Source organism: Salvelinus fontinalis, chromosome 11 (assembly GCF_029448725.1).
Source record: "Salvelinus fontinalis isolate EN_2023a chromosome 11, ASM2944872v1, whole genome shotgun sequence".
Lineage (NCBI taxonomy): Eukaryota > Metazoa > Chordata > Actinopteri > Salmoniformes > Salmonidae > Salvelinus > Salvelinus fontinalis.
In genome coordinates this window covers 10,066,897-10,090,531 of record NC_074675.1, presented here as the reverse complement: position 1 = coordinate 10,090,531, position 23,635 = coordinate 10,066,897, and the positions used below count along the sequence as shown (strand labels likewise).

Below are 23,635 nucleotides of genomic sequence, written 5' to 3'. Positions count from 1 at the left end.
CATAATTTTAACAGTTTTACAAACTTTAGTGTTTTATATCCTAGCTTCTGGGCCTGAGTAGCAGGCAGTTTACTTTGGGCACACTTTTCACCCGGATGTGAAAATAGTGCCCCCTAGCCTTAAGAAGTTTTAAGTATAGGTTACAGGTTAAACCCAAGTGACCACTGTAACTTGTATTCTGTAATGGAAATTGGTGGCAAATCCAAAAACTCTAAATAAATAAAATGGCTGCTTATCAACTGATCCAGTGACACTTTTTACCATTTGGCTCATGCTGGTTAGGGGTAGGTCTGGCCAGTGAGAGCTGATCCAGAATCAGCGGAGGTTTGTGGTTTCCTTAAATGCTGGCAGATGTTTTCCCCTCTGCCTTCCTGTATCAGGCTGTGTTAATGTTTGTGAGGTGTCTGGCGGTTGCAGGCGGACCCCTCCCTGTCCCGTTTGGTAGACATATTTTAGGCCCCGTCTTTTCACCCACACAGGCGGAGGAGAGAGGGGAATGGTCTGACGCATGATAAAGGACAGGGAGCCATTCTCTGTTTTTGTTTCTCTTGCTCGCTCCTCCCGTTCTATCTGATTTAGAGACATTCTCTCCTGCTCTCCTCCATCTTATTCTGTTTTTCACTTTTCCCCATCTCTCCCTCTGACAAAGACTCTCTCTCTCTCTCTCTCTCTCTCTCTCTCTCTCTCTCTCTCTCTCTCTCTCTCTCTCTCTCTCTCTCTCTGTCTCTCTGTCTCTCTGTCTCTCTGTCTCTCTGTCTTTCTGTCTCTGTCTCTCTCTCTGTCTCTCTCTCTGTCTCTCTCTCTGTCTCTCTCTCTGTCCAGTCTGTCTGTCCAGTCTGTCTGTGTTTTCACACCAATCTGTGAAAAACACATCATCTTTATTTCTCCCTGTCTCATTTGCTGTCTACCGCTCTCTCTCTCTGCCTGCCATTGTGTTCATACAGTCTAAGAAATTAAGTTGAACCCCAGATGCTTTTGTCAAGCACTGGACTAACAGGATGAGACAGTGTTTCTCTTTAGACTAGAGTACAAGGCAAAGGGAAGGGGCAGCTTGATCAGTGATCACTAGAGGATGAACGTACAATTTTTGGGATCAAGACATTTTCTATTAGTTCTTAACGCAAACTCACTTGTAGTTTAGTTTATTCAAATTTAAATCACAGGCAACTTTCAGGTCAGACTCCTCAACCATTGCGAGAACTAGTTTTCCCTATATCGTTACCAGGCTCAGTCGAAGTGGCAGTTCTAGGGGATAATTTGCACATATTCCCCTTTTGGCTTTCAACACTTCCTGCTTTGGACCCAACTCCAACATGGTGGAGGTACCGGTACTTGTAAACTTTGAAATTGGGTGAGGGGTTTTTATAGGCCACTTCTGACCCACTGTCACCAGTTGGCTGGCAGTTGCATTGCACTGCACTATGAATCTTGTAGTCCTCTTGTCTTAAGCCATCTTTCTTTAGCCATGACAACCTGTGAACCTTGACCCCTGACCTCTTGCTCTGTCTGTCTTTCAGCGACTTCCTGATTCTGCCGGGCTTCATTGATTTTACCTCAGACGATGTGGTGAGTAGTCCTCTCTTCTCTGACTGTCAAGACCTTCCAGAAAGCTAAGACAATTCAATATGGGTTTTGAGCTACAGACTAGCCTTCGACCTACCTTCAGCCTGCTGTTCTGTTCATGGGCTCAATTCCACTGTTCCGAGACCCTCTTCCCTAGCCCAGTCCTCTTAAGTGTTCACCGATAGAGTCATGGGTAGGTAGGTGCAAGCCATACCATGAAGGCTGCTCTTAGCCTGTTGAACTAGTTAGTGTCCTACAGTTTTTTACAGTTTTTTTCATATAACCTTTATATAACTAGGCAAGTCAGTTAAGAACAAATTCTTATTTACAGTGATGGCCTACCTGGGAACAGTGGGTTAACTCCCTTGTTCAGGGGCAGAACTACTAAATAAAAAAATGACACATTTTTACCTTGTCAGCTCAGGGATTCGATCCAGCAACCTTTCGGTTACTGGACAAACGCTCTAACCACTAGGCTACCTGCTGCCCCAGACTGGTTTTTCCAGATCTCTGAAAACTACAGGGATAATGACTATGGGTGCACCAAGTGGGAGCAGTATTGCTTCCTGCACATTCCTTATTATTTCAGCAGACACTCCTTGCCAGAGCCACGTCAGAAACCAAAGCCTTTTTACAGTATGCTGTGTCCACACAGATGCACAAACCACCCTCTGCATTCAAAGCCAAAACCTCATTCTGTAATTGCAGCTTTTCCAAAAAATAAAATTTGCTTTCATCATCCCTAACCTCCTAGCCACCCTATTTTTTTACCAAGATGGCCTCCCACACCTGGTCTCTCTCTCTCTCTGTCTCTCTCTGTTTACAGTTGTGGTTGGTTGGTTTCTCACTCTTCTCTCAGGGGATGATGTGAGCGTTAATCTCAGGCTTTATGTGAAATCCCCCTGCCCTTCTCTCTCGTCCATCAGGAGTTTTTAATCTAATTGATATCTCTAATCTCTTTTTTTGTCCAGACTAGAACACAGCTCTTGTTGCTGTGGAAGGTGCCTGTCTGCGTTGTTGCCGTGGCGTTGTGGGTAGTCTCCGTAGGGTTGTAACCTGGCCTATTTTCTTGACTGTGGAGTCAGTCTCTGATAACTGGGACGAGCCTGTGTTTGTCTCTCAACTGTGAATACAGTCAAAGTTCATGCAATAATATTTGTTTAGACTGTATTCTAAAATAGACCCCCCACCCTCTTCCACACAGGGGTGTTTTATAAGTGTGAGGTGGGCCTCTGTCTGGTGTTTCAATGTGCAGAGGTGGTCTCTCAATTTAAAAGGTTAGCCCTTTGTAGAATTTGGCAGGGTAGTGCAGTTGAGCTAACAAAATGGCTGCCAGTGTCCAGTCTTTAGATTCACCCTCTCATTTCAGAAGCACAATAGTTGGTATGGTAGTTTACATTTGCCAAAGATAAGGGAGGAAAGCTCTTGATGTCATAAAATGCACGCTCTGGTTTTCTCATGGGTGAGGAATGCCATGTTTTCCCTCCCAGCTGAGAAGACCGTGGACGTGATTTTTATTTATTTTAGAGAAGGGAACTTTCCCAGTGTGTTGGCAGATAGTTTCTAACAAGGTCACGGCCTGATTGTGCAAAAGCATCTCCAGAAAGACTTGGGTCTCCTCAGTCACATGCATCAGCTTAGTTAAAGCAACAGCAGTCTCTCTGATGACAGATGTAAAAAATATTTAAAAAAATATTGAAAAAAATATATATATATATATATTTTTTTTTTAACTAGGGAAGTCAGTTAAGAACAAATTCTTATTTACAATGACGGCCTACCGCGGCCGATCCCGAAAGATGCTGGGCCAATTGTGCGCCACCCTATGGGAGTCCCAATCACGGCCAGACATGATGCAGCCTGGATTCGAACCAGGGACTGCAGTAATGCCTCTTGCGCTGAGATCCGTTGCCTTACACCGCTGGGCCACTCGGGAGCCCATATAAAATGTAGCACCTGATAATTTACGTTTAGTCCAGATGGCGATGTCTGCTTTCCAGTTGCATGTCCTTTACTTGCTGTTGCCACTCTCGTCTGAGACTTTGAGACTCATAGTCCAGTCAGCCATTGAAAGCATGCTTGAGAGCCATGACCAAAAGCTCTCATTTTCCAATCCACATAGGACAAACTTGCTTGTTGTAGCATGTCTGCCACCTAGTGGACAACTGAGAAAGCAACCTTTACCATTACAAGGTTCTCTTTTCTTCATGAAGTAAATGACTTACACTATGTATTAGAAATTAATAATAATGAGTATATTTCCTCAGTGTGGACATTTACACTCACTGCAACAGATTGTAATACCTCAATTGGGCCGACCAACCAGTGCGCCCGCACATTGGCTAACCGGGCTATCTGCATTGTGTCCCACTCACCACCCACCAACCCCTCTTTTACGCTACTGCTAATCTCTGTTCATCATATATGCATAGTCACTTTAACCATATCTACATGTACATACTACCTCAATCAGCCTGACTAACCGGTGTCTGTATGTAGCCTCGTTACTTTTATAGCCTCGCTACTGTATATAGCCTGTCTTTTTACTGTTGTTTTATGTCTTTACTTACCTATTGTTCACCTAATACCTTATTTGCACTATTGTTCACCTAATACCTTATTTGCACTATTGTTTAGAGTTTGTAAGTAAGCATTTCCCTGTAAGGTCGACACCTGTTGTATTCAGCGCACGTGACAAACTTCGATTTGATTTAATATTATCTAGTGTGCCGAATGCCTGATTTCCTGAACATGTTGTGGGTTATTGAGCCAAGATGTCCTCCTTACTTTCTCCACCAGGACCTGACCTCTGCCCTGACCAGGAAGATCACCCTGAAGACGCCTCTCATCTCCTCCCCCATGGACACAGTCACAGAGTCATCGATGGCCATCGCCATGGCGGTAAGACCTTGCCGCCTGACATGCGAGCCAGTAAAACATATATATGTGTGTTCTCTATGCTAGAAATTACTGTGCGCTTTCCACGTCTGTCACATTGGAAGTGTTTTGTGTTGCTGGGGGGGAACATACCATAAACAGTATTGCGGCTCCTAAAAGTGATTTTTATTTGTCGGGTGTTTTTGATGCCTTCAGCTCATGGGAGGCATCGGCCTCATCCATCACAACTGCACCCCTGAATTCCAAGCCAACGAGGTCCGCAAGGTTAAGGTAAGACCCCATAAACGCCTATGAAAACATTTACCCTTTGTAGTTAATGACTTTTATCATTTGATGTTGATTGGTATTAAATGGCTTGCAGTGCATCTATACACATGATGGTTTATTAACAGATATCTGTTGTTTGTCCAGAGGTTTGAGCAGGGCTTCATCACAGACCCTCTTGTAATGAGCCCGCGTCACACGGTGGGGGACGTGTTCGAGGCCAAGACTCGCCACGGCTTCTCCGGCATCCCCGTCACCGAGACCGGCAAGATGGGCAGCAAGCTGGTGGGCATCATCACCTCCAGAGACATCGACTTCCTCTCCGAGAAGGACCACAGCCGACCACTGGAGGAGGCCATGACTAAGAGGGAGGAGCTAGTGGTGGCCCCAGCCGGTGTCACGCTGAAAGAGGCTAACGACATTCTACAGCGGAGCAAAAAAGGTGAGCCAGTCGGTACAGTCCATGTCTATTGTGGCCTGTTTTCTGGTACGTTGTTCTATTGTATAATCCTCAACTTATTATTGATGAGGTTTTCTTTGGTTTACTGTAAGGTCGTTTATGAATGGCAGAATTACTTGGTCACCTTTAACAAAGTCTCTTCGCTCTCCCCCCCACCAGGCAAGCTGCCCATCGTGAACGACAGTGACGAGCTGGTGGCCATCATCGCCAGGACAGACTTGAAGAAGAACAGGGACTACCCGCTGGCCTCTAAAGACTCTCGCAAACAGCTGCTGTGCGGAGCCGCCATCGGCACCAGGGACGACGACAAGTACAGACTGGACCTACTGATGCAGGCTGGGGTCGACGTGGTCGTACTGGTGGGTTTGAGGTTGGGGTTATGGTTAGGATCCAGATGGGGTTTAGGTTGGGATCCGGTTGCGGTAGGTGGGAGGGTTGGGTTAGGGGTTGACCTGTTCATGTAGTTTAGGTGGTTAGGGGTTGACCTGTTCATGTAGTTTAGGTGGTTAGGGGTTGACCTGTTCATGCAGTTTAGGTGGACATGGTGGTTAGGGGTTGACCTGTTCATGTAGTTTAGGTGGACATGGTGGTTAGGGGTTGACCTGTTCATGTAGTTTAGGTGGACATGGTGGTTAGGGGTTGACCTGTTCATGTAGTTTAGGTGGACATGGTGGTTAGGGGTTGACCTGTTCATGTAGTTTAGGTGGTTAGGGGTTGACCTGTTCATGTAGTTTAGGTGTTTAGGGGTTGACCTGTTCATGTAGTTTAGGTGGTTAGGGGTTGACCTGTTCATGTAGTTTAGGTGGACATGGTGGTTAGGGGTTGACCTGTTCATGTAGTTTAGGTGGACATGGTGGTTAGGGGTTGACCTGTTCATGTAGTTTAGGTGGACATGGTGGTTAGGGGTTGACCTGTTCATGTAGTTTAGGTGGTTAGGGGTTGACCTGTTCATGTAGTTTAGGTGGTTAGGGGTTGACCTGTTCATGTAGTTTAGGTGTTTAGGGGTTGACCTGTTCATGTAGTTTAGGTGGTTAGGGGTTGACCTGTTCATGTAGTTTAGGTGGACATGGTGGTTAGGGGTTGACCTGTTCATGTAGTTTAGGTGGACATGGTGGTTAGGGGTTGACCTGTTCATGTAGTTTAGGTGGACATGGTGGTTAGGGGTTGACCTGTTCATGTAGTTTAGGTGGTTAGGGGTTGACCTGTTCATGTAGTTTAGGTGGACATGGTGGTTAGGGGTTGACCTGTTCATGTAGTTTAGGTGGTTAGGGGTTGACCTGTTCATGTAGTTTAGGTGGACATGGTGGTTAGGGGTTGACCTGTTCATGTAGTTTAGGTGGACATGGTGGTTAGGGGTTGACCTGTTCATGTAGTTTAGGTGGTTAGGGGTTGACCTGTTCATGTAGTTTTGGTGGACATGGTGGTTAGGGGTTGACCTGTTCATGTAGTTTAGGTGGACATGGTGGTTAGGGGTTGACCTGTTCATGTAGTTTAGGTGGACATGGTGGTTAGGGGTTGACCTGTTCATGTAGTTTAGGTGGACATGGTGGTTAGGGGTTGACCTGTTCATGTAGTTTAGGTGGTTAGGGGTTGACCTGTTCATGTAGTTTAGGTGGACATGGTGGTTAGGGGTTGACCTGTTCATGTAGTTTAGGTGTTTAGGGGTTGACCTGTTCATGTAGTTTAGGTGGTTAGGGGTTGACCTGTTCATGTAGTTTAGGTGGACATGGTGGTTAGGGGTTGACCTGTTCATGTAGTTTAGGTGGACATGGTGGTTAGGGGTTGACCTGTTCATGTAGTTTAGGTGGACATGGTGGTTAGGGGTTGACCTGTTCATGTAGTTTAGGTGGACATGGTGGTTAGGGGTTGACCTGTTCATGTAGTTTAGGTGGACATGGTGGTTAGGGGTTGACCTGTTCATGTAGTTTAGGTGGACATGGTGGTTAGGGGTTGACCTGTTCATGTAGTTTTGGTGGACATGGTGGTTAGGGGTTGACCTGTTCATGTAGTTTAGGTGGTTAGGGGTTGACCTGTTCATGTAGTTTAGGTGGACATGGTGGTTAGGGGTTGACCTGTTCATGTAGTTTAGGTGGACATGGTGGTTAGGGGTTGACCTGTTCATGTAGTTTAGGTGGACATGGTGGTTAGGGGTTGACCTGTTCATGTAGTTTAGGTGGTTAGGGGTTGACCTGTTCATGCAGTTTAGGTGGACATGGTGGTTAGGGGTTGACCTGTTCATGTAGTTTAGGTGGACATGGTGGTTAGGGGTTGACCTGTTCATGTAGTTTTGGTGGACATGGTGGTTAGGGGTTGACCTGTTCATGTAGTTTAGGTGGTTAGGGGTTGACCTGTTCATGTAGTTTTGGTGGACATGGTGGTTAGTGGTTGACCTGTTCATGTAGTTTAGGTGGACATGGTGGTTAGGGGTTGACCTGTTCATGTAGTTTAGGTGGACATGGTGGTTAGGGGTTGACCTGTTCATGTAGTTTAGGTGGACATGGTGGTTAGGGGTTGACCTGTTCATGTAGTTTAGGTGGACATGGTGGTTAGGGGTTGACCTGTTCATGTAGTTTAGGTGGTTAGGGGTTGACCTGTTCATGCAGTTTAGGTGGACATGGTGGTTAGGGGTTGACCTGTTCATGTAGTTTAGGTGGTTAGGGGTTGACCTGTTCATGTAGTTTAGGTGGTTAAGGGTTGACCTGTTCATGTAGTTTAGGTGGACATGGTGGTTAGGGGTTGACCTGTTCATGTAGTTTAGGTGGTTAGGGGTTGACCTGTTCATGCAGTTTAGGTGGACATGGTGGTTAGGGGTTGACCTGTTCATGTAGTTTAGGTGGTTAGGGGTTGACCTGTTTATGTAGTTTAGGTGGACATGGTGGTTAGGGGTTGACCTGTTCATGTAGTTTAGGTGGTTAGGGGTTGACCTGTTCATGTAGTTTAGGTGGTTAGGGGTTGACCTGTTCATGTAGTTTAGGTGGTTAGGGGTTGACCTGTTCATGTAGTTTAGGTGGACATGGTGGTTAGGGGTTGACCTGTTTATGTAGTTTAGGTGGACATGGTGGTTAGGGGTTGACCTGTTCATGTAGTTTAGGTGGTTAGGGGTTGACCTGTTCATGTAGTTTAGGTGGTTAGGGGTTGACCTGTTCATGTAGTTTAGGTGGTTAGGGGTTGACCTGTTCATGTAGTTTAGGTGGACATGGTGGTTAGGGGTTGACCTGTTCATGTAGTTTAGGTGGACATGGTGGTTAGGGGTTGACCTGTTCATGTAGTTTAGGTGGACATGGTGGTTAGGGGTTGACCTGTTCATGTAGTTTAGGTGGACATGGTGGTTAGGGGTTGACCTGTTCATGCAGTTTTGGTGGACATGGTGGTTAGGGGTTGACCTGTTCATGTAGTTTAGGTGGACATGGTGGTTAGGGGTTGACCTGTTCATGTAGTTTAGGTGGACATGGTGGTTAGGGGTTGACCTGTTCATGTAGTTTAGGTGGACATGGTGGTTAGGGGTTGACCTGTTCATGTAGTTTAGGTGGTTAGGGGTTGACCTGTTCATGTAGTTTAGGTGGACATGGTGGTTAGGGGTTGACCTGTTCATGTAGTTTAGGTGGACATGGTGGTTAGGGGTTGACCTGTTCATGTAGTTTAGGTGGACATGGTGGTTAGGGGTTGACCTGTTCATGTAGTTTAGGTGGACATGGTGGTTAGGGGTTGACCTGTTCATGTAGTTTAGGTGGACATGGTGGTTAGGGGTTGACCTGTTCATGTAGTTTTGGTGGACATGGTGGTTAGGGGTTGACCTGTTCATGTAGTTTAGGTGGTTAGGGGTTGACCTGTTCATGTAGTTTAGGTGGACATGGTGGTTAGGGGTTGACCTGTTCATGTAGTTTAGGTGGACATGGTGGTTAGGGGTTGACCTGTTCATGTAGTTTTGGTGGACATGGTGGTTAGGGGTTGACCTGTTCATGTAGTTTAGGTGGTTAGGGGTTGACCTGTTCATGTAGTTTTGGTGGACATGGTGGTTAGTGGTTGACCTGTTCATGTAGTTTAGGTGGACATGGTGGTTAGGGGTTGACCTGTTCATGTAGTTTAGGTGGTTAGGGGTTGACCTGTTCATGTAGTTTTGGTGGACATGGTGGTTAGGGGTTGACCTGTTCATGTAGTTTTGGTGGACATGGTGGTTAGGGGTTGACCTGTTCATGTAGTTTAGGTGGTTAGGGGTTGACCTGTTCATGTAGTTTTGGTGGACATGGTGGTTAGTGGTTGACCTGTTCATGTAGTTTAGGTGTTTAGGGGTTGACCTGTTCATGTAGTTTAGGTGGTTAGGGGTTGACCTGTTCATGTAGTTTAGGTGGACATGGTGGTTAGGGGTTGACCTGTTCATGTAGTTTAGGTGGACATGGTGGTTAGGGGTTGACCTGTTCATGTAGTTTTGGTGGACATGGTGGTTAGGGGTTGACCTGTTCATGTAGTTTAGGTGGTTAGGGGTTGACCTGTTCATGTAGTTTTGGTGGACATGGTGGTTAGTGGTTGACCTGTTCATGTAGTTTAGGTGGACATGGTGGTTAGGGGTTGACCTGTTCATGTAGTTTAGGTGGACATGGTGGTTAGGGGTTGACCTGTTCATGTAGTTTAGGTGGACATGGTGGTTAGGGGTTGACCTGTTCATGTAGTTTAGGTGGTTAGGGGTTGACCTGTTCATGCAGTTTAGGTGGACATGGTGGTTAGGGGTTGACCTGTTCATGTAGTTTAGGTGGTTAGGGGTTGACCTGTTCATGTAGTTTAGGTGGTTAAGGGTTGACCTGTTCATGTAGTTTAGGTGGACATGGTGGTTAGGGGTTGACCTGTTCATGTAGTTTAGGTGGTTAGGGGTTGACCTGTTCATGCAGTTTAGGTGGACATGGTGGTTAGGGGTTGACCTGTTCATGTAGTTTAGGTGGTTAGGGGTTGACCTGTTTATGTAGTTTAGGTGGACATGGTGGTTAGGGGTTGACCTGTTCATGTAGTTTAGGTGGTTAGGGGTTGACCTGTTCATGTAGTTTAGGTGGTTAGGGGTTGACCTGTTCATGTAGTTTAGGTGGTTAGGGGTTGACCTGTTCATGTAGTTTAGGTGGACATGGTGGTTAGGGGTTGACCTGTTTATGTAGTTTAGGTGGACATGGTGGTTAGGGGTTGACCTGTTCATGTAGTTTAGGTGGTTAGGGGTTGACCTGTTCATGTAGTTTAGGTGGTTAGGGGTTGACCTGTTCATGTAGTTTAGGTGGTTAGGGGTTGACCTGTTCATGTAGTTTAGGTGGACATGGTGGTTAGGGGTTGACCTGTTCATGTAGTTTAGGTGGACATGGTGGTTAGGGGTTGACCTGTTCATGCAGTTTAGGTGGACATGGTGGTTAGGGGTTGACCTGTTCATGTAGTTTAGGTGGACATGGTGGTTAGGGGTTGACCTGTTCATGTAGTTTAGGTGGACATGGTGGTTAGGGGTTGACCTGTTCATGCAGTTTAGGTGGTTAGGGGTTGACCTGTTCATGCAGTTTTGGTGGACATGGTGGTTAGGGGTTGACCTGTTCATGTAGTTTAGGTGGACATGGTGGTTAGGGGTTGACCTGTTCATGTAGTTTAGGTGGACATGGTGGTTAGGGGTTGACCTGTTCATGTAGTTTAGGTGGACATGGTGGTTAGGGGTTGACCTGTTCATGTAGTTTAGGTGGTTAGGGGTTGACCTGTTCATGTAGTTTAGGTGGTTAGGGGTTGACCTGTTCATGTAGTTTAGGTGGTTAGGGGTTGACCTGTTCATGTAGTTTAGGTGGTTAGGGGTTGACCTGTTCATGTAGTTTAGGTGGACATGGTGGTTAGGGGTTGACCTGTTCATGTAGTTTAGGTGGTTAGGGGTTGACCTGTTCATGTAGTTTAGGTGGTTAGGGGTTGACCTGTTCATGTAGTTTAGGTGGTTAGGGGTTGACCTGTTCATGTAGTTTAGGTGGTTAGGGGTTGACCTGTTCATGTAGTTTAGGTGGACATGGTGGTTAGGGGTTGACCTGTTCATGTAGTTTAGGTGGTTAGGGGTTGACCTGTTCATGTAGTTTAGGTGGTTAGGGGTTGACCTGTTCATGCAGTTTAGGTGGACATGGTGGTTAGGGGTTGACCTGTTCATGTAGTTTAGGTGGACATGGTGGTTAGGGGTTGACCTGTTCATGTAGTTTAGGTGGACATGGTGGTTAGGGGTTGACCTGTTCATGTAGTTTAGGTGGTTAGGGGTTGACCTGTTCATGTAGTTTAGGTGGTTAGGGGTTGACCTGTTCATGTAGTTTAGGTGGACATGGTGGTTAGGGGTTGACCTGTTCATGTAGTTTAGGTGGACATGGTGGTTAGGGGTTGACCTGTTCATGTAGTTTAGGTGGACATGGTGGTTAGGGGTTGACCTGTTCATGTAGTTTAGGTGGACATGGTGGTTAGGGGTTGACCTGTTCATGTAGTTTAGGTGGTTAGGGGTTGACCTGTTCATGTAGTTTAGGTGGACATGGTGGTTAGGGGTTGACCTGTTCATGTAGTTTAGGTGGACATGGTGGTTAGGGGTTGACCTGTTCATGTAGTTTAGGTGGACATGGTGGTTAGGGGTTGACCTGTTCATGTAGTTTAGGTGGACATGGTGGTTAGGGGTTGACCTGTTCATGCAGTTTAGGTGGACATGGTGGTTAGGGGTTGACCTGTTCATGCAGTTTTGGTGGACATGGTGGTTAGGGGTTGACCTGTTCATGCAGTTTAGGTGGACATGGTGGTTCGGGGTTGCGGTCGGGTTACGGCTGGGTTTCAGTTCTAATTGGCAGTAGACCGTGGCACTGCAGTGCAGACATGACTTGTTTTCTCTGTTTCTGCAGGATTCCTCACAAGGCAACTCTGTGTATCAGGTCAACATGATCAACTACATCAAACAGAAGTACAGCGAGCTGCAGGTGGTGGGTGGGAACGGTGAGAGAGGAGCGCTGGGACAGGATTTCTCACTATATGGCAATTCCAGTCTTGGGGGGAAATACTTTAGACACTTCCACACTAAACCTTTTTTTCTGCCGTCTGATGATGTTGTGTTCTGTCTCTTGTAGTGGTGACGGCAGCCCAGGCCAAGAACCTGATTGATGCAGGAGTGGACGCTCTGAGAGTGGGCATGGGCTGTGGCTCCATCTGTATCACCCAGGAAGGTAGTGACCCCCTGGTACCATCAACGTTACAGGATCAATTCACATCTGAATGCAGGAGAGGATTGTTGCTGGTTTTACATTTCAACCCACTTGCGGAATTGACTGAGTTGAAATGGAATTGACCCAACCCAGAATGCTACACCTTGAGTGCAGTGTGCGATTTGGAATCGTAGTATTACGACTAAATGTTATGATATATGAGTGTAGTGATATTAAGTAGAAATGTGATAATACATGTAGGATGCTCTACCCATAGCAGCTGGCTTTGGATCAGTTCTAATGTAAGGTCAACCACTGAAGCTACACAGCAAAACTGGAGAAGGATCAGAGCAGCGAGTAAACAACCAAGATGCTACGCTGGTTGCTAGTCTCTGTCGTCATGGTGATTTATGAAGGCTCTGCTCTGTTACCATGGCGATGACTTTCTCCACAGCATTACGTTCAGCAAATGATGGCAAACGTTTTTCAAGCGCAAAACAAACATACTTATTGGAAGAACTTAGACATATTTAATTTAACTCGTTCTGATAATATTACTTCCGTAAAAAAAATCCATCCATCCATCGGGCCCAACCGATCATCGCCTGACTACACCGGTCATAGGATATGTTACCATGGTAAGGTGACGCATTTCCTGTCTCCGTCTCCCGTAGTGATGGCGTGCGGGCGGCCTCAGGGCACCTCGGTGTATAAGGTGGCAGAGTATGCTAGACGTTTCGGTGTGCCAGTCATCGCAGACGGCGGCATTCAGACCGTGGGCCACGTGGTCAAGGCTCTCTCACTTGGGGCATCCACAGGTACCTTTCATTTCACTTGGGGCATCCACAGGTACCTTTCATTCACTTATTAATGAATGCGTTCACTCTTTCATTGTCGTTCATTCTCTTTCATTGTCATGCATTCATTATCATTCACTCTTCTGTTGTCACTTACTCACCCATTCATTAATTCATTGGCTTAATCCTTCATTCATCCTTTTGTAGCATGCAGTAGGTTAATGTGGTTAATTTCATAGGCTAGAATACTATATCAGGGCTGTCCAATGTCGGTCCTGAAGGGCCCAAACACTTCTGGTTTTCATCCTCCTTCTAATTCAGACCTGGGACACCAGGTGAGTGCAATTAACTACCAGGTAGAACCAGAAACCATAAGTTTTTCAGCCCTTTAGGAACAGAATTGAACAGCCCAGGTTTTACAGTATCCACTGTTGATCTCATGTCTATTCCTCTAATCCACTGTCGATCTCATGTCTATTCCTCTAATCCACTGTTGATCTCATGTCTATTCCTCTAATCCACTGTTGATCTCATGTCTATTCCTCTAATCCACTGTTGATCTCATGTCTATTCCTCTAATCCACTGTTGACCTCATGTCTATTCCTCTATTTCATTCAAAGCTGATTGATGGTAATCAAAGCTAATTTAAAGCTAATGTGAAGCTAATCGATGTAACAAAACACTAGCTGTACCGACAATTAGTTGGAGAAATGCTTACCAACCAATGACCTTGAGTTATGACCTCTTCCGCCCCTCCCCAGTGATGATGGGCTCGTTGCTAGCGGCGACCACGGAGGCTCCGGGGGAGTACTTCTTCTCGGACGGCGTGCGGCTGAAGAAGTACCGCGGCATGGGCTCTCTGGACGCCATGGAGAAGAGCACCAGCAGCCAGAAACGCTACTTCAGGTAGGGAGGCCATCACACACTAGAGCTGCAGCCCATATCACATCCTATTCCCTGGCCTGTATAGTGCACTACTTCTGACCTGGGGAATAGGGTGCCATTTGGGACGTAAACTAACTCTTGATCAGACACTAGAACTCATAGGAGGGTTGGAATGAAGACCAGGTTAACCAAGTTGTTGCACATCAACTGTTGCTGTTAATCGCTGACGAATGAAATTAATCATTTATGTCTGATTATATACATGTATTTATTGGTTTGTCCTTAATTCAGACGGTTCACATTGTGATACAATGTATGATAAATGTAAGTCATTTTCTCAAAACAAATGATGCCAACTTTCCTGGGTTTAAGCTGCTCTCATTTGAGAATTACGCTGTCCATCAGCATTGTCTAACCCGTCTCTGTGTTCCGACTGGCTGATTCCACAGTGAAGGGGACAAGGTGAAGGTGGCTCAGGGTGTGTCTGGCTCTGTCCAGGACAAGGGCTCCATCCACAAGTTTATCCCCTACCTGATCGCTGGCATCCAACACGGCTGTCAGGACATCGGCGCCAAGAGTCTCTCTGTTCTACGGTGAGTTGTGAGGGAGAGGGGACCAGTGTGTGATCTCTGATAGTAGTGTGTGTGACTGAGTGATCTCTGATATTGTGTTTTTCCACAGCTCCATGATGTACTCTGGAGAGCTGAAGTTTGAGAAGAGGACCACGTCCGCTCAGGTGGAAGGAGGAGTCCATGGGCTTCACTCGTACGTTGGACTCTGTCTCCCACACACACACGCACACACACACACAGTGGAATTTAAGTGTGTGTGTAGCAGCAGATAGCCATGACTTTTCTACGACTGATAGTGTTGACTTTCTCAGACATCAGTCCTCTTCCTCTCTCTGTCTTTCACCATAGATGTTCTGTTGTTACATGTAAGTACATAGACATGTGAAGGGTGTGGCCTAGTGGAGGGCCCCACATAGCCATTTGCATGTAGAACTACTCTCCCCTTGTTTCTAAATTGATTGGCTAAGTTTGCTTCTTGATTAAATGATCCAGGTGGGAAATGTAAATCTTACCTTTAGAGAAGTTCTTCCCATCTTGATGTTTGAATCTGGCAGCTAGCCCATAATGACGGCTAATATGGCGATGTGACGTTCCCCTTCAGATTATTATCTTGTTAGTGGGAGGAGGGGTGCTCGCCATTACGTATTTCATCTTTGAATTGGGATGAATTATGGGAAGCTTTGTTAGTCTCCCCTCTCTGTCCACTAGCCTCCTTCCCTCCTCTCCTTCCCCAGTTATCCATAGGGCAGATACCCCTGTAATACATATACTGGCAAGATGATGGGGGATTGAATGGGATTTGTCAACCTTTGTTTTATAGTTGAATCAGTATGATATTGCTTAGACAGATTGATAGCTGATGTAATAGGTAATAGGAATTGTTTTGTGTGGTCGTTATATTGTTGATTATCATTGATCACTGATTGATGGTATCATTATTGTGTTTTCACGATGCCCTCTCTCTCTCTGCAGTTACGAGAAACGACTTTACTGATGGAGGGGCCAGAAAGAAGCGGACTTGGGCCGCCCCCGACGTCCCCACCCCTGTTGTGACCAAACGTAACCGCCACATCTGACACCCACCTCATCACTCCCTGCCGACACCCCACACACCCCACGGGAGAGGTCTGGGGGGAACACCTGCAAAACAAACACCATCACCTGGGAAACTTGGGATTTTGCACTTACGAAGCGGAACATCAGGGTTTTCACCATAACCCCCTCCAAGAATACCGGTCCCCTTGGTGTGTGTGAGAGCTTGTTGAAGGAAGTATTTGATTGTGTGTGTGTGCGTGTGTGTGTGAGAGAGAGTGTGTGTGTGAGAGAGAGAGTGTGTGTGAGGACAAACTCAGTGAAGAAGGTGCTGTTGTGCCAACTTCCTCTTCCTGGTGAAACTGAGAGAGCCATGCTGTCACCCCTCTGTATTCTTTGGGATCTGCTCGTACCGGCACCTCCACATCAGAAGCCACAAATATCCCAATCAAACTATATATGTGGAAAAACACTTGTCTTGCTACTCTGTGTGCAAGTGTATTGTGGCAATCCTCCTTTATCTATGTAGTTAGCTCTGTTTATGCAGAAAGATGTTAACTGCTCTGAGAAACGTATATTGTTCTGTTAAACTTTTCACTGTAATTCAACTGACAGACTCATTGGCTGGGACTATAGACTAGGTGACGTTCCCTCGCTGTAGTGGCCAAGTCATACCCCCCTTAGGCCACTAGTTTATTGGCTCACGTTGACTACCACAATGCTTCTAGTGTGTTGAGAGCACGGCCGGGGCCAAAAGATAGACATCGGCCATAGATCAAGGAACGTGTTTAAAATCACAGTGTCGGTCAACGATGGGTAATACGGTCATCTTTTAGACTGGAATGAAACGAGTTTAGAGAGAATTGTTTGATTTTAAAAGCTGTAAACCAGGGTTCCCCAACTGGCAGCCCACGTGCCAAATTTGACCCACGTGGTTTCATTTGGCCCCCCCAGTAATTAAATTATTATTGTGCTTGGAACAAAAGAGTGTAAAAACACCAGTTAATTAGAACCAAGTGATTTTAATTTTGGAAATTTGTTACCAAGTATTCATACAGATAATACAGAGATGTGATTGTATACAATCACATAAGCAAGGTTTGAAATTATTGTTTAAGTCATAATATATCTGTTTGGGCCTCCTGCGGTCAATTTGCAGTCTACAAATGATTTGTAATTATGTTCCGGCCCATCCACCCAGGAAATGGTCCCGCGGCTGAATGTAGATGCCGATCTCTGCTGAAGAACGTCCCAGTGGCTCTAAGGAGCATGAAGGCTTTTCATATGCATGCTTTTTAGTTTTTTAAAGCCTCAACGCGGCTCTATTTATATTCCGCTTTTTTCTAATTCCGTACATACTGCCAAATGTATCAACATGCTCTCTTTGACACTTTGGTGTTATTAATACTTAAAGCCCAAATTAAAGCTATGAATCGCCAGCAGTGTAGTCCCTCGCTCCACCCCTGTCCCAGGTTGTGGCACCGATTGCTAGCAGCTTTGACCTGTTCTGATTACCAGAGTTATGCCTTGAAATGGGGGTAGATGATGACCGCACACGACGGAAAGTCTTAAATTCCCGTAAGAACTGTGTTGTATGTGCATGGCGCTATACGTCCTCCTCACCCCCTTTCTCACTGTTTTGAGATACTGTATCTATATCATTCAGCTTATGTAGGAATAGATTTTTCTAACGTTTTTCGTAAACGGATGTCCTTTTTGCCAGATGTCTCTAAGCTGTAGGAGTGACCTTCTTTCCGTTTTGTGCTCATGTACTTTGCCCTACCGGGACCTCACTTGACTAGCAGTACTCTTACAGTTGACATGAATATTAAGTAAATATGTACATGAAGATGTATGGATAATTATATACCTGTATCCTGTTTGAAATGGTTGTTTGCCGTCTCCCACCTTTTAGTTATGAAAATCCCCACTGACTAGGAAACAGGCCTTGTTTACAATGGGATTACAACAGAAACCGGCTGCTAATGCTGTAAAAAAAAAAATACATGTCCAAATATGTTGATTTGTGGGTTGTTATTTTACTTCTTGACGCACGGATCCCTTTAGGATCGTTGTTTCACCAACAACCACTGAATTGCAGAGCGCCAAATAAAAAAAGAAATGCTACAAATATTTATATTCATGAAATCACAAGTGCAATATAGCAAAACACAGCTTAGCTTGTTTTTAATCCACCTGTTGTGTCAGATTTTGAAAATATGCTTTACAGCGAAAGCAATCCAAGCGTTTGTGTGAGTTTATCGATCACTAGACAAAACATTAAGAACACCTAGCAGCAATGTAGATTGGTCACGAAAGTCAGAAAAGCAATACAATTAATCGCTTACCTTTGATCTTCGGATGTTTGCACTCACGAGACTCCCAGTTACACAATAAATGTTACTTTTTGTTCGATAAAGATTATTTTTATATAAAAAAACCTCCATTTGTTTGGCGCGTTATGTTCAGTATTCCACAGCCTTAGGCAGGTCATCAAGGCTTGACGAAAATTCCAATAGTATCCGTGAAGTTCGTAGAAACATGTCAAACGTTTTTAATCAATCCTCAGGTTGTTTTTAACATAAACAATCGATAATATTTCAACTGGACTGTAAACTATTCAATACTGGAGAGAAAGAAAATGTCTAGCTACCAGTGTTGCGCGCATGAACTAATGGAAGGACATCGGCCATCCACTGACGAAATTTGATCAATCTCGGTAATTTTTTCAGAATAAAAGCTTGAAACTATGTCTAAAGACTGTTCACACCCCGAGGAAGCAACAGGAAAAGGAATCTGGTTGATATTCCTCTAAATGGATGAAAGGCAGTCAATGGAAGTGATTTTTCAAAATAAGAGTCACTTCCGGGTTGGATTTCCTCAGTTTTTCGCCTGCAAAATCAGTTCTGTTATACTCAGACAATATTTTGACAGTTTTGGAAACTTTAGAGTTTTCTATCCTACTCTGTCAATTATATGCATATTCTAGCATCTGGACCTGAGAAATAGGCAGCTTACAATGGGAATGTTATTTTTCCAAACATAAAAATTCTGCTTCCCTAGCTTCAAGAGGTTTTAAGGCTGGGAATTGCCAGGGACCTCAGGATACAATATATTATCACGATACTTGTGTGCTGATACGATATGTATTACGATTCTAACGATTCTGTATGTATTGCGATTAAATGTTCCAAACATATTTCTCACCATATGTCTGCTGCAGAGGGACAAGAGTCATGAGTTTTGATCAGTCATGGAAGTAAAAGTGTTGAATACAAATTATATACCTAATTTAAAAAGATGGAGATCAAGCTATGAAGGAGAAATACTGGTGTTTTGGGGCAGGTACAGCCAACTGGTGCAAAAATAATACCCCCAAATGTAACTATAGAAGATACGTTATACATGACCTGAAACTTGGTGAAAACAAAACATACACACTTAAATGTTGACATTTCTCTTTATTTAATCATGTTTTGAGTAAAGTTTTTTTAAACACAAATAAAATATTAAGCGGCTCATATAAAATGTGCTGTGTGTCAGAAGTTAAAGCACAATAGTATCGGCGCTCTCCTACCAGTATAGTTCACTGCTGCTCCACTACAATGTTGCTGTTAGTTCAAATCAAGCTTTCCTTTATTGGATGGATCTTAAAGCACATCTCGAACATGTCTAAATCTTGATGTAGAGGCTCACAAACAATATATTTTACTGAATTGAAACAACTTGGCATTGAATAACAATCTTACTCTATGAAAATGTAAAGTACATTTGTTTTATAAGTCCCGTGTAGCTCAGTTGGTAGAGCATGGCGCTTGCAACACCAGGGTTTGATTCCCACGGGAGACCAGTATGGAGAAGAAGAAAAAGTATGCACTCACAATCTGGATAAGAGTATGCTAAAATGTTAAAATAAGATTTCAGTAGTCGTTTATTAAGTGCTTATTTCAATCACAGTATTTATTTGAATGCAAAACGTTTTATACAAATGTATTTTTCTTTCCTGTTCCCCTCTTGAAATGCACAGGAAAACACAACTTTTATTAACGTATCAAACTTCAGCATCCAATGAGCAAATGGGGAAAAAAATTCACAAATTTCTCCTTGGCATGTGGCATTCTGTGGCACTTAAGACTCTTGTCAACATTCTCAAACAAACCGTCAGTTCATTTACTCAAACATTTGGCACTATTTTACCTTTTTTGACAATGAAGGCTAGCCTGATGAATCAAACTGCTCGTTGCTCCTTACAGATCGTGACGCCATCTTGAATCCTTCTTCACAACACCTTATTTCAGTCCAGTCCTCAGCCTTTAGCCCTTGACTGTTGACTGCCTACAGGTCAATTGTCTCACTGCAGATGCTCATCGCATCAATCTGTCTGCAGACATTGATGAACTCCTCTTGTACGGACCGGTCCACTTCAGACTCTAGGTCAAGACTCTCCTGTGAGGCTGACCCCAGTGTGCGATAGTGTCTCTGCATGTGTGAGCCCTGGTGGCTGGAGGCTGTAATGTGGCTTGAGCTGCCGCCTAGGGATGGGGGTTGGGCGTGCCCCTCTGGGCTGGAACAGAGGACCAGAGAGGACCCCCGTAGTGAGGGTCTGTACAGGGAGCAGGAGGAGGAACTTCCCCTCCAGCGTTCTGGGGAAGAGCAGCTGGAGTTGGAGGACAGGGAGGGAGATGGTGGAGCACCCAGGATGGTGTCGCCCGCCATAGGTCGGTTTGGTAGAGGGGTTGGGGGCGGAGGGACCATCTCCACGCAGGAGGTCGTCCGGTACAGGCCTGGGTCGGCTGAGAGGGTCTCTCGAAGCACCTGGCCACCATTGGGCAGGGTGGACGTGGAGTAGGGGATGTTGAGTGACAGGTCAAAGAAGAGGCTTATGGGAAAGAGGTCCTCGCTGAAGAGCGCCTCGTCAATACTACGGCGCAGGTTGATGGGCGATGGCGGCCGCAGGTCAGCCGTGGAGTCGCTGGTGAAGGAGGAACCCCCGGACGCCGCTCCACCACCCCTGTCATCGGGCTTGCTGGAGCCAGGCAGATCCAAATTCAGGTCCAGGTCTCTGTAAGCCAAGGCCCGGTTGCTGTGGTACAGGAGGTCCAGGCCGTTCAAGCTGCTGCCTAGCCTTTCATCCACCAGCGTGTAGAGGGGCAGGCACTCTGTCTCCCCGTGCCCAATGTCGCAGATGGCCAGCTTCTCCTGCTGGCTCAGGGTCCACTGGTAGGTTCCCGGCATAATGGGCGACTTGATCGCCAGCAGCTCCGTCCAGCAGCTTCCAGGCTGGGGAAGGTGGTCAGAGCAGTAGATTGGCTGGGCCACCACCAGGGCTAGGGTGAGACAAACTCCGGCCTCACAAACCCTGCAGCTGAGCTGGAAGGTCCACCAAGGCCAGGGGCGGAACACATCTGCTCCTCCGGCGAGCCCCAGAGAGTGGAGCATGGCATACAGCTGCAGCCCGGCGCATGCCAGGCAGAACAGAGCCGAAAGGCACACTGTCGCAGCCGCACGGTCCCAGTCCCTGCTCTCTGCGAATGGACAGCGGTTGTATCGCTCAGCTGGCGTGGGCGAGGTGTTATTCAGGTGGTAAATGTGCTTTGAGTCCGCCCGTACGTAGCAGAAGAACACAAAATAGGCGACCGATAGAAAAGAAACCAGCGCCACAAACGCTCCCCGGGAGATGAGCGAGATGAAGAGGCTGAAGGGCGCCCTCCTCTGGTAGAGCCTCAGCAGTGCGACGGGACCGAAAGCTGCTGCGAAGTGCAGCAACACCAGACAGGCCAGGAAACAGGGTCTCTGGAAGGCTGAGTAGGATAGCTGCATCCTGGAGCGCATGGAGAGGAGCAGGAAGACCAGGCCGAAGGCTGCAGTCAGGCAGGGGAATGGGGCTTCGTAGAGCAGCAGGGAGGCCTCGGTGGAGGGCAGCCGGTCCTGGTGGCCGTAGGCATCGTAGAGGAGGGAGAAAGCCCTGGTACACCCTGCAGCCAGGAGGAAGACGCTGACCAGGGCGAAGTAGCCACAGCCGGAAGGGCAGCGCAGGGGCAGGCACAGCAGGTTGAGTGCCGAGGCCAGGGTCACCATGGCGAAGATGGAGCCCAGACCATACACGTGTGCATCCCAGGCTAACCCCCAGGCGGCCATGGCGCTGTTCCAATCAGAGTGCAGGGATATGAACATGGGCCGGGCCAGAATCAGGAAGGGGTTATTTGATTGGTTGGTGGAGGGGGTGTTGGCGGTGGGGAGGACGTCAGAGGTGGTGGGCGGCACCCAAGTGTCGGAGATGTTGCAGATTCCCGAACGTTCCTGATTGCAGTCTGGGAGGTAGGTGGCTTCACTGCCGGTTGGGTCGAACAGCCAGTCTTCAGGATCAGGAAGATTACCTGAAAAAAACATGGGAAAATATCGAATTTCAATTTCGATTCCATAAAATGTTGATCATTTCCTAAAAAGCAATTTGTCATGAGGTTTGACATGTGAAATCCACCTGTGGCCGTCTGACCGTCCCAAATATAGATCAATGCCATATGCAGCAGCGTCTATACAGCGCAATGCTGCACAGCCACATCCGTCCCCAGGATGCTGTTTTCTGATAACAGCATAGTAATACAATTTACCAGCAGAGGGCAACACCCAAGAGATTCCATCCTAAACAGGCACATATGAGAATACACAACGTTTACTCAACATTCGAGCCTAGACACCAATGGGCTGAGGGCCAAGTCTGCGAAAGCATGTATAAAAGGCAGAAGCTGTAAAGAGGCAACTTCCAACCGGACTGGGCCTAGAAAGGGGGGAAGAGAAAAGGGCAGATCAGAGCTGGTTCCTTCTTTCTATGACATAAACAGCCAGTGAACATCTGTTGTTTCCATACAAACATGGCTGACGATGATTGTATTATAAATGTTATATAGGGCACCGTGGGAGGAAATGGCTGTTTGTGGCTTGGTTCGGGACAGGCTGGGAGTGTCCCTTTTTTAAATTGTCCATGCGTGTATGTATGAACTCAGGCTTGGCTGCAAGACTCATCTGCACTGTTAAACGTATATGTTTATAAAGGCTACTGGTAAGATCAATGCATGGAAGATGACTTGGATGTGTACCGAGTAGTCATTACACACAAACAAATGCATCACGGATGGGCACCAGCGACGGTTTCCCTCGCACGGTTTTAGGCTCTTCCTTTTCAAAGCAAGCTTTACAGACTTCGCCAGCCAGCATCTTACATGACGTCCCTAATAGCCACAGCATTATCCTCAATCAATGCCACTTCAGTAAAACAGATCAGCTAGGACATCAAACAGACCAGTGGGTACCCATTTATTTCCATGCTGCTCCTCACTCCTCCTATAGAAGAGGTGAAAACAGAGAGAAACAGGCCGAATTACATCTTGTATCCAGACACAGACACACAGCCTCATCAGTCATTCAAGCCCAGCCCTATCAGATATCATCTACAGGAGGTTGGTGGCACCTTAATTGGGGAGGGCAGGCTCGTGGTAATGGCTGGAGCAGAATCAATGGAATGGTATCATTCCGTTCGCTCCGTTCCAGACATTATTATTATTATGAGCCGTCCTCCCCCAGGCTCCTTATTGGGCTACAGAGACGGGGACAAACGAGCAGGATATCCAGGTATACAGGGAGGTACTAGCAGTTACTAGGAGTTAATTTGTAGGCTGCTAGATGTAGAGTACCTTGTGACTCTGTGAAACGTCTGTCTGTGATAGTGGTGTGAAGTGGACTGTGGGTTGGATTTGAGTAAAATAAGGATGCTTTTGAATATTGTATAATACAACCCAGGCATTTGTCAAATGGTCCCAAAATGTGGTCTTTATGGTACTAAAATGCAGTTTGGATGATAAAGACGTGTCAAAATGAGAATACGTCGTGTCGGGTGGTACATTGCTTGCATGTTGGTATGCAACTTCGATTTATGTACAAACTTCTGTACCACAAAACTAAGTCATGTATTTATACATTTAAGTTGTCCCTTTTCTCTT

General features: G+C 46.1%; 2 protein-coding genes across 6 annotated transcripts in view; one reads left to right on the top strand and one right to left on the bottom strand.

Annotated features, from left to right (window-relative positions):
• LOC129864983 (inosine-5'-monophosphate dehydrogenase 1b-like) overlaps nt 1-17,661 on the top strand; it is a 28,226-nt gene extending 10,565 nt beyond the window's left edge. For 3 of the 4 annotated variants that reach the window (XM_055937345.1, XM_055937346.1, XM_055937348.1), the window contains 12 exons: nt 1,518-1,566; nt 4,363-4,464; nt 4,657-4,731; nt 4,873-5,167; nt 5,345-5,544; nt 12,055-12,145; nt 12,277-12,372; nt 13,026-13,169; nt 13,911-14,055; nt 14,484-14,627; nt 14,716-14,799; nt 15,579-17,661. In XM_055937345.1, the coding sequence (XP_055793320.1) occupies nt 1,518-1,566; nt 4,363-4,464; nt 4,657-4,731; nt 4,873-5,167; nt 5,345-5,544; nt 12,055-12,145; nt 12,277-12,372; nt 13,026-13,169; nt 13,911-14,055; nt 14,484-14,627; nt 14,716-14,799; nt 15,579-15,600 (1,447 nt within the window). In that variant the 3' untranslated portion in view covers nt 15,601-17,661. Of the gene's footprint in view, nt 1-1,517; nt 1,567-4,362; nt 4,465-4,656; nt 4,732-4,872; nt 5,168-5,344; nt 5,545-12,054; nt 12,146-12,276; nt 12,373-13,025; nt 13,201-13,910; nt 14,056-14,483; nt 14,628-14,715; nt 14,800-15,578 lie in introns of those variants that run through there. The other variant, XM_055937347.1, reaches the window with a different exon arrangement.
• Nucleotides 17,662-19,084: 1,423 nt separating this feature from the next.
• Nucleotides 19,085-23,635, bottom strand: part of prrt4b (proline rich transmembrane protein 4b) — a 64,276-nt gene continuing 59,725 nt past the window's right edge. For both annotated transcript variants that reach the window (XM_055937343.1, XM_055937344.1), the window contains exon 3: nt 19,085-22,015. In XM_055937343.1, the coding sequence (XP_055793318.1) occupies nt 19,974-22,015 (2,042 nt within the window). In that variant the 3' untranslated portion in view covers nt 19,085-19,973. The remainder of the gene's footprint in view (nt 22,016-23,635) is intronic.